Source organism: Lolium rigidum, chromosome 4, assembly GCF_022539505.1.
Source record: "Lolium rigidum isolate FL_2022 chromosome 4, APGP_CSIRO_Lrig_0.1, whole genome shotgun sequence".
Classification (NCBI taxonomy): Eukaryota; Viridiplantae; Streptophyta; class Magnoliopsida; order Poales; family Poaceae; genus Lolium; species Lolium rigidum.
The window spans coordinates 146,617,383-146,627,301 of record NC_061511.1 but is presented as its reverse complement, the minus strand read 5'-3'; the positions used below and the strand labels follow the sequence as shown (position 1 = coordinate 146,627,301).

Below are 9,919 nucleotides of genomic sequence, written 5' to 3'. Positions count from 1 at the left end.
CGACACATGGGTTTCAGCAAGGTGACTCCTTATCTCCATTTTTATTCCTTTTTGTCACTGATGGACTCTCGGCTCTAACAGAATTGATGCAAATTTGATAAATCTTTCTTACTAACCTATCCTCTCTTTGCTAAGAGAAAGCACCCCCCTCCCCCTATTCCTAGCTCCCATTGCACACAGGGAAAAATACACCGAAAGACGTTTTTTATTTTCTTGCAATAGAAGTTTCCTTTATTTACTAGAACATATATCGCTATATTTATCACATGTAACATCCAGTAGCATGAAACACAGTACTCATCTAGCAGAACAACGTTGTGGTTACTTCGACCTGGGCGTGCTGGGAGAGAACACCGGGTAGTAGGTATTCAACTCGAGCTGCTCCAGAATTTGCTGCATGAGTCCCAGGTAGGAAGAGTGCCCGACGACGAGATCACTAACATCAACCTGCGTATGATTTGCACAACTTAATTAGTCAAGAAAAGGAGGAGCTTACTCAGTTGAATGCGCCAGGCAAACACACGTACGTTCTCAACTCCAGGGACTTGGATCGCCTGGATACCAGCCAAACCTTGCGTGAGAAGGCTGCATGACAAGTCATTTTATCAGGTTCATTAGTCATCAGAGAAAAACGAGACGCGGTGGTTGCAGGCTGAGCTTTGGGCATGTTTGAAACACACGAGTTTCACAAGAAATAGTTCCAACTGGGCGTTGATGGTACTAGTTACCTCGCGCGGAAAGTGACACCGAGGATCCAATCATTGGTAGAGTACACATTCACAAGCCTTCCAGCAACCATCTGCACATATATACAGGTTGGTGTATATATGATTCTATGAACACAATTGCTCGCAGTTTCCTGGGAGGGAAAGATCAAAATAATACTGTCCATACCTTCCTGGCGGGAGCCCATAGCTCATCGTTAACTGAAACCGGTGCACCAATCAGCACAGCCCTCTCAACAATTCCCTCTGTCCATGGTAAAATTGTCAGCTGAATAAACAACCGACTCCATATGTGCACATAGTTAGAGCTCAGGAATTCTCTCAAAAAATGACGTACCATTATTGCCCGACAGAGCTAATTCTTCCAAGCATTTGAACACGACACGCGCACCGAGTGAAAAACCGATGAGGGTGACAGGCCTGGAAGTGATTGTGAATTTTTATACGAGGGAGAAATTAGCTCATGCAGACAGCGTTTACTGAATTCTTTAAACTGTGGGCAGAGGTACCTGCTTCCTTGCAAACCCTTAAGCAAAACATCAGCCAGCATTTTCCCAACCTTATCTGTCCTGGAATCACCCACTTGATTTATCAGGTAGAAAATATTACTGGTCTGGAGGCTAAGTTTAAAAAGAATGAACTACACAATATTGCCTGAAGTAGAGCTCTTGATCAGGATATAGTTTCCAATTCCTGCATGGTTCCCCTGGAACCCTTTTTTGACAGGTTTTTTTACTAGCAGGAACAGATCGAATTTCGAACGTTTTGGGATTTCCAGAACTTCAATTCAAATTTCAAATGACTGAATAGGGATATTAAACATTTGACGTACAAATCTACAAACAAAATATGATTCGAATCCAGTATGTCCGTCTCCGAGAATGGAACCGTGCTCTTAAGTACTTCCATGTAGTATTCAGTTTTTGTGCAACTATGCCTTGGATAACTGAAAATAAAAGAAGAGCAAAATATGGGCAAGAAGAGTGTAGGAAGACACCTGTCAATAGCAATAGACCATTTACTGTCGATAAATTCTGCAGCAGTTATTATGGTAGCAGGCCACGCAAATGCCGAAATGATCCCACTTAAGACAGTCTGCATTGCACCTTCCCTCACCAACTCCAGTGCAACTCCTGTAGTGATAACAGGAATCCTTAATAAATTTATCACTGCACGAGTGCACATTATGCATGAATCATGAACATTACTTGATGCCAGAAAATCCTGTATTGCCGTACTCAAGGCAATTATATGCTTAGTCTCCCACTGAAGAATGTACCTGCGAATTATCAATGAGAGCTGCAACTATCCTCTAGTCACGATGCTGAAAAGATTTACACAGTGCAAGCTTGTGGCTGAAATAGATTGTGTAAAACTCACTGGGTTATCTGACTTGTTATATCGTAAATCAAATTTCTGGTAATCGTTAGCCAAAACCTATTTGTTATAACACTAAAGCATAGAAAAATACTACCGAGGAATGGGCAGTAAGAAACGTTTTCTTCAGCAACTGCTGTATTAGGAAAAATGTACCTCTCTAAGTTAGTTTTCCATCCTTCCCAAGGCTTTAAAAAATCATCATCATTAAAAGCAAATCCGGACACCATGATGCAAACTGCTAGGCGCTGTAACAAAAAAACATATCATGAAACCCATTTTATCTTATGAGTAGACATCGTTATAGTTGTTACAAGAAACACAAGACAGAGCATTGGATAACCAACACTGTACAACTGAAAGTGAAAAAACAAACACATACACCCTGGTTATGGTTCTCGCCAATGGTTTTGAACTCAAATTCTTTCACATCTCCAATTCTTTTGGCCATTTTGGACCCAGTTAACCCAGCTCCAGCAGCTGATTCCAAACAAAGATGATGGTTAGTCACTATGCATAATTTTAGAAGTCTGGATCACCAAACGGAGGGGGGAAATCTAAAATGTGAAATGCCTCACTGAAATATCATTCGGAATATTCAGGCTCACCTCCAAATGATGCAGCAACTGCTACAGAACCAGCAGTATGTCCAGCAGCGGTAGCCATAGCAGCAAATCCACTAGCCCCTATAACAGGGACAAGTGCGTGCAACGTTGGAACCAGAGCACTAAACCCTGCAGCAATCGCTGGAGCAGCAAGACCTGTAGAAGATCCAGCTAACTGATTCAGCAGATGGTAGAGAAGTCTCATCGAGATTTTGACACCATTTCACATATCATTTACCGCCGGAGATGGCCATGAGGGTCCCTCCGGTCAAGGCCGCGGCGCCGATGATCCCTCCACGCTTCCAGCTCTGCCACCTGCTCCTGGGCGACACACATTCACGCGATTGCTCTTCCACTTTCGCTGCAGCCATAGCAGAGCAAGCAACCATTATCTCGATAGCTTCCTACAATGCCAAAGGTGTTCGACGGCAAGAGACAGATTTAGCACGGTAGGAGCTCGCATGCCATTTCGTTTTGCACTAGAGATCGAGACACGGAGATGTTATGTACCATCTTGATCCACTTGACGTCGAGCCACGCCGCGATCAGCCGGAGCGCGACGCGGTGGCGGGCGTCGTAGCCCTTCCTGATGCGGGGCGACCCCGTGCCGTCCTCGGCCATGTTCACGTCCGCCACGCAGGCGGAGAGGAGCATGTACAGCACCGCCATCTTCCGGTAGTCTTTGGAGGAGCGGCCGCCGCTGGGCGACCCTTCGTCGTCCTCTTGTTCGTCTTTGTTGGAGCACTCACCGAACACCTGCTGTTTGAACAGGTCTCCCGGCGCAACGTCGTTCTCCAGGCCCATCGCCATGGCGTCGACGGCTTTGGCGAGCGCGAACTCGAGGTCGGACCTGTCGGCGGCGGCCTTCTCGCCGTCGTCTTCGTCCTCGAAGACTTTCCGGAGAAACTGCGCCATATACATCACACGATACGTCGAAATGGGGGTGGAACTCAATTCAAGACGGGGGATGCGGTGTTGTTAGCAAAACGTACGGCTCCAATGTGGTGCTTGGGATCGGAGGTCGCCGCCGTCTTCTCCACGCCCGGCCATGCCTTGGGGTCGATCTCGAGGAACCTGAGAAAGCATGCCACGTACGCCGGATCAAGATATCAGGAGGCGGAGCACGCACGCATGTCGGAATGTGGGCGGAGGGAGGGGCCACCTGACCTGAGGACGGGGAAGAGGAGGCCACGGGAGTCGTGGGTCCAGAGGTCGCGGCCGTCGGGGTCGGCGCTGCAGACGACGGCGGTGTCAAGGTCAGGGTCCTCGTCGAGGCCGTGGGAGCCGAGGAGGACGCGCTGGTGGATCTGCGCCTGGCGGAGCGCGAGCGCGAGGAGCGCACCCGCCGCGTACCGCTGTGTCTGGCTCAGCGTCGACGACGTGGCCATTGCCCGGTGGTGTCCACTTCGCCGAGAGCCAGGGAAAATCCGGGATATTGCGACCGATCGAGCAGCTTCGGAGAATCGGAGGTGCGCCTCCAGCAGGAACACTCCACAGCGAACCAACGCAGTCATGCACATAGGCCCCAGCCAAATTGCTGTGCGGGCCCGCACAGGAACGAAATTTTGTTTGGGTTCCAAATTTTCGAGCCGGTGCTAGAGCATCTCTAGCCGAAAGCTCTATAGTTTAGGAGATTAAAGCCCACTCTATTCTTTAGACGAGCTAATTTGCTCCTTAAAAAAAATGCACTTTATAGCCAAACTTTCATTCTTACTGCATCTCCAAAAGGCGCACGATAAAGTCAAGCGCTAAAATCAGTTTACAAATGGCTTCCCTTCAACCAACTTGCCCTTCTTATTTTTCTTAGGATCTCCCTTGAACAAATTTTGGGCAATGTCATTTTACATGAACAGAATGAGAGCACAAATAAGAACAAACATGCATGGTAATGTCACTAAGAATATACACATATTAGTACAACTTATCCTATCTTTGTCATCAATGTCACTTGCGTTCATTCTATCAACCAAGGTCAACACCGCCGACCACTTAGAACAATTGGTGTTGATAGTTGACCACCAAGAGCAAAGAGATCCATCGGTGCGCTCGCATCCCCAGCTGCAAGTTTTGTTGTACAAGTCCGTGATCCATGTCCAATATGTATATCTCCAACAGCCGCACAATAAAGTCACGCGCTAAAATCAGTTTACAAATAGCTTCCCTTCAACCGACTTGCCCTTCTTGTTTTTCTTAGGATCTCCCTTGAACAAATTTTGGGCAATATCGTTTTACATGAACAAATGAGAGCACAAATAAGAACAAACATGCATGGTAATGTCACTAAGAATATACCCATATTAGTACAACTTACCCTATCTTTGTCATCAATGCCACTTGCGTTCATTCTATCAACCAAGGTCAACACCGCCGACCACTTAGAACAATCGGTGTTGATAGTTGACCACCGAGAGCAAATAGATCTATCGGTGCGCTCGCATCCCCAGCTGCAAGTTTTGTTGTAAAACTCTGTGATCCTTATCCAATATGTATCTTCAGTGGCGAAGGACGAAAAAAATCTAAGGTAGGACGAACTTTGAATGATGCAAATATCAAATAGTCCTAAAAAGTAGTATTATCTCAATACAGTGAAAATAAAAAATATTTGATTATAAGTATAACCTAAAAAACATAAGAATAATGCTAACTCAACGACAAAGCTTTACATCTTCTTAAAAAATATGATGTAATTCAAATAATCAAGACGTTTGATTATCCCTCATTCGATGCGCTACTCGATTTTGATTATTTTTGTTGCTAGAAAATTCGTTTCAATTATTGATGTCGTCACGGGTAAACCCTATGTCATCTTAATGGAGTAATAACGTGGTTGGAGAAAGTATTACTTGTCTTTAAAACATCTAAAAATCTTCAAATCTACAAGTATGTATAATGAATAACTCTAGTTTATCTTGTATATACTAGGGTACATTCAATGATAAATCTCTGTAATACAAGAAATATTATTCACATTGAATCTAGAATACGAGTTTATATTTGGAGGTAAAAATAGTCTATGTTTTTGGCCTGTAATCGATTTTGCGCAGTGTTTTACTGAAACACGCATAACTTTCCCATACGGAGTCCGTTTTCGATGTATGACCACTCAAAATTTTCAGAAAAAACACGCGCATCTAACAGTATTCATCAAAAATCAAGGTAGGGCGGCTGCCCTACCTTGCCCTACTGGGAGCTCCGCCCCTGTGTATCTTTAGTTTTATCCATGCTGGTGGTTGGATCCATGCCCACCTTGCACCATGTTCAGCAAAGCAAAACATCTTCTTCGGCGGTGTAGTTGGCCGACCTTCCCCTTTTTCTGCAAAGTAATTGCAAGCAACATTCATGTCTCAATCACATTGAAATATTTCTATCAATTGCTACTCATCTATCTCATATACAACTACAAGTAAAAGTATTTTGATTTATACCTTGCGGTCACTTTCTCAGGCAGGTCGGGCGCATACGATCCCGGTCCGACAAACCCCTGTGGCGGTGGCGCTTGCGCAGCTGTTCCGGTCGCCGCGTTCAGCCGCGGCGCGACGAACAGGTTCCGCACTAGCCCGGCGCTAGGGTTTTCCATCGCCGAGGCGAGGAAGGATGAGGCCGATGGAATGGAACCATCGGTGTCGGCGGTAGCGAGATTTGGTGCAGGAGGGATGAAGCGGCCATCTATCGCAGGTAAATTGCCGGCGCCGATGCGAGAGGAGGCGAAATCAAGAGCGCGGGAGGGGAACTGGAACGGCGGTTGGCTTTCACGCGCTGTCTCTTCTTTTACCGTGCGCAGTGCCGCGTGCGGAGCCGCAATATCTCGCACGCTGAAAACTATTTACCGCGCGCACTATTATTCAGCGTTTGTTCGAGCGCTTATTGGCGATGCCCGCATACAAAAAAAAGTCGGGTTTACAGCGCGGGCGCGATTTAGCGCGTATGTTGGAGATCCTCTTAGGTTCCTATATCTAAAATTTGGCTCAAACAATATATCAAATATGTGTGATGTAGTGCAAATATGTAGACAAACATTGATTAAAACAATACATAGTTCATAGATGATGGCTGCGAAATACGCCACTTTTTCTCGAGTTTAAACCCTTAGCTAAGTCAAGAAATTGACTAAGTTCACCTCTCAACCTGCCAATAATGACTAATTAATGCAATGATGTGCAATCTCTTCTATTTTTGGATGATGTGCGGGAAATCACGTCATAATGACAAATGGACCTGCAATTACTGAAGTAAATCGCGTCAGGAGCATGGCAAAGTTGACTATGCTCGAAGAGGTGGTTCCAGGGGCTTTAATGGGCATTGGTACGGGAAAGCCCCACCCATACCGTGCGCCCGTACCGTGTGTCGCTGCATGCCCGAGGTTAAACCCTATAAGTTTCATGAAGGGACCGATGCTAAAAAGAGAGTCATTCGTCGCCAAACAGAGCCGCCACCCATCAGATCCATCTGCACCACACCGGAGGAGATCCACCAACATAGTTCATCCATCCCATCTTCCATCCATGTCCACAGCCATCACCATTGTAATAGAGATCTCCTTGAGAATTGGCGACCATTGTAAGAATATTGTGATTTCAATCTAAGTATTTTGCACATAATTTCTATCTTTGTATGGATCTTGATATTATGTGTGAGTATTCCTCACGGGATGCGGGTTGGGATGAATCCTCGCAGCGTTTATGTGCGTCTAATCTTATTATATGTGTAAGGATTGAATAGGAGTTTTGCAATCTTGTATCATTATCTCTTTGCCTCGTCTCGGTGATCTGCAGGTATCCATATCATTCTATTCGATCAAGGGAAGTGGTAGGATGAGTGGAGAATGGTGTGCTACCGTGAAACCTCAGTGACAAAAAGGGGAAAGTAACGGTACATGTTTAGTGATTCATTCGGGATTATGGCACAATCATCCAGTTTAAGGCTTTGGTCTGTATTACTTTACTTAATAACTATTGTTGCTTGCGACTATAAGTACAGTGGTTGGACCATTAGGCTATTGTCACCTCTGGCTTTAGTGGAAAGAGTATTTTCGGATGTGCTACTCACAAATCTATTATCTCTATTTTATTTGTTACACATACGTGCTTCAATTATATATATGTATGCATAGCTGCAGCTAAAACCTTAAACCTGACATATTTTCATCAGTCAATCTATGAAGTTATCAAGGATCTTCTGAGGAATTGGTCTCTTCCATTCTAGGAATTCTAGTGTTTGTGGATCTTTTGCTTCTTGCAATTCTATCTATTTGCACTCTTTTCCTCTTTGGAACTCTACCAATTGCTTGCCAATCTTTTGTGAGGGATTCTACTACTTGTCGGTATTTGCCTTACAATTCTATTGGGTTGGTGTATCGGGCCAACGAAGAACAACCGGTTGTGTGTGTGTGTGTGTGTTGCGTTTATATCCTCGATCCCCTCCGCTTTCCACCCGTGTTCTTCGTGTTCCTCACCCCGTCTCCAAATTCGTGAAGATCGGGCCTCCCCTAAGGTTCAACCCTTATCATATGGTATCAAGAGATCCTTGGTTGCCACGGATTTGACCCCGATATCCCTCAAAAAATTCTTGAGAAAATTTAAAAAATCCCAAAAAGTAGCCCCAAATTGGCCTTGGTTGGATCTCGCAATTTGTTGAGTTCTTGGTGATTTTGTTTCAATAGAAACTTGTCCTTGGTGTTAATCTACAACTCCCCCACCTTCCCACAGCTTTTAGTGCCATATTTTCCACGAATTTGAAGGATTTTGGACCGGATTTCCGCCCAAATCGATGAACAGCCCGTAGATCTGTTGAGACCGGAAGTTTCGCCCGACAGGACCGGAAGTTCCTCCCGGACTAGAAGTTCCGCCCGGACCGGAAGTACCACCCCCAGACAACGAAAGTTCCGCCCGTCCAAAATTTTGACAGCTAACTTTGTTTTTCATTTTGGTACTGCCTTTTTGTGTTTGGACTTCGGTTTTGAGTGCCACTTTAGCTACCACAAGCTTTCGCAACATCGACAACAACGACGGCACCCCGAGGATCCAAGCGGTTCATTTGACACTTTCCACCACCATCGCAAGTTCGAGATCATTGTCGACCACCATCATCAAGTGGTATAACTTGCTCTTTAACTTGTAGCCCTAGCTTCCTTTGCGTACCTTTCCCATCTAGAGTGGCTTTCTAGTGTTCTGAAGCATTGCGCAAGTGTCCCGACCGTGAGGGTGTGCGTGTGTGAGCAAAGCTACGAAGCAAGCTTGTTGTCAAAAGATAAGCAAAAGAAGTGTGACATACTTACATAGATAGTAGTATCCTTACATAGTGAGAAAAAGAAAGAAAAATACAAAAAGAAAAAAGAAGTGTGTGAGTGACACATATATACAAAAGAGTCCTAAGCTTATAAGCAAAAGAGAGAAAAGAGAAGAGAGGCGTCTTGCGCAAATCTTGTTGCTTCTCAATTTTGCAACCAAGCCACGGTCTCTCTTGTGTTAGCGTGACACCGAGCTAGTAGTCTTCGTTAGGACCAATTTTGTTCGTGCTCATTTTCCTTGGTCGCGCTAACCCCATTTTGTCCCGTGCGTGTGTTCCACATTGTGTATGCCTTTTGTGATCACCGCTTTTGACTTGTGACCTTTGGATTTACCCACTTTTGACAATAGACATTTTGTTTGGTTCTTCCATTTGGCTTCCACACCCATACCTAACACCATATAGAGTTCTTAGCCTTTTGCGTGCGTTTTTACGTGTGTAACCGGTTTTTCCTCAGCTTGACACACCTTTCCAATTTTGTTGTGAGTCTTTGACTTACTTGTGAGGTTTCCTCTACCCCCCCCCCCCACAACATAGTTCTTTTTTTAGTTTGTAACCATGTCTAGTGGAGAGGGGAACCAATTGCCGATGAGACGGCACCAACATTGGATAGCTACTCAAGCCATCAACAAGAGTATCCATGACCTCACGGGAAGGATGGACGAGACCTTCTTACGCTATGAAGAACGATCTCGAGTGCAAAGAAGAGACCCCAATGTCCAAGTGCAAGACCTCCATGATAAGATTGATGCACCAGGCCACGATTTGAAGGCTACACTCGCTACTCAAGGTCAACAAAACATGGCGAGCATGAGAAGACAAGAAGAAAGGCCGGCACGCCTTGAACAAGCTATCGCCAACATCGCCAACAACCGAAGCCAACACTCAAGGTCATCGCGCTCATAGTTCAAGGCATCGAGATCTGTC

The 9,919-nt window shown here is 45.2% G+C and overlaps 1 protein-coding gene across 1 annotated transcript; it reads right to left on the bottom strand.

Annotated features, from left to right (window-relative positions):
• Nucleotides 1–321: 321 nt before the first annotated feature.
• Nucleotides 322–4,095, bottom strand: LOC124649191 (transmembrane and coiled-coil domain-containing protein 4-like). The gene is made up of 15 exons (XM_047188853.1): nucleotides 3,875–4,095; nucleotides 3,700–3,781; nucleotides 3,218–3,613; nucleotides 2,946–3,111; nucleotides 2,711–2,863; nucleotides 2,485–2,582; nucleotides 2,259–2,350; nucleotides 1,934–2,004; nucleotides 1,723–1,858; nucleotides 1,235–1,294; nucleotides 1,063–1,145; nucleotides 895–971; nucleotides 729–799; nucleotides 528–585; nucleotides 322–447 (listed from the first exon to the last, which is right to left on the bottom strand). Exons 1-15 carry the CDS (start codon nucleotides 4,093–4,095, stop codon nucleotides 322–324), a joined length of 1,890 nt encoding a protein of 629 aa, XP_047044809.1.
• Between the last annotated feature and the right edge of the window lie 5,824 nt (nucleotides 4,096–9,919).

What these genes read in the sequence shown, in the direction of transcription:
- LOC124649191 (XM_047188853.1), bottom strand. Translation starts at nt 4,095, where the DNA reads ATGGCCACGTCGTCGACGCTGAGCCAGACACAGCGGTACGCGGCGGGT. An exon ending in CCAAGCACCACATTGGAGCC is followed by an intron (nt 3,614 to 3,699) that starts GTACGTTTTGCT and finishes TATATGGCGCAG; the next exon opens with TTTCTCCGGAAAGTCTTCGA. An exon ending in TATGGGCTCCCGCCAGGAAG is followed by an intron (nt 800 to 894) that starts GTATGGACAGTA and finishes ATATATGTGCAG; the next exon opens with ATGGTTGCTGGAAGGCTTGT.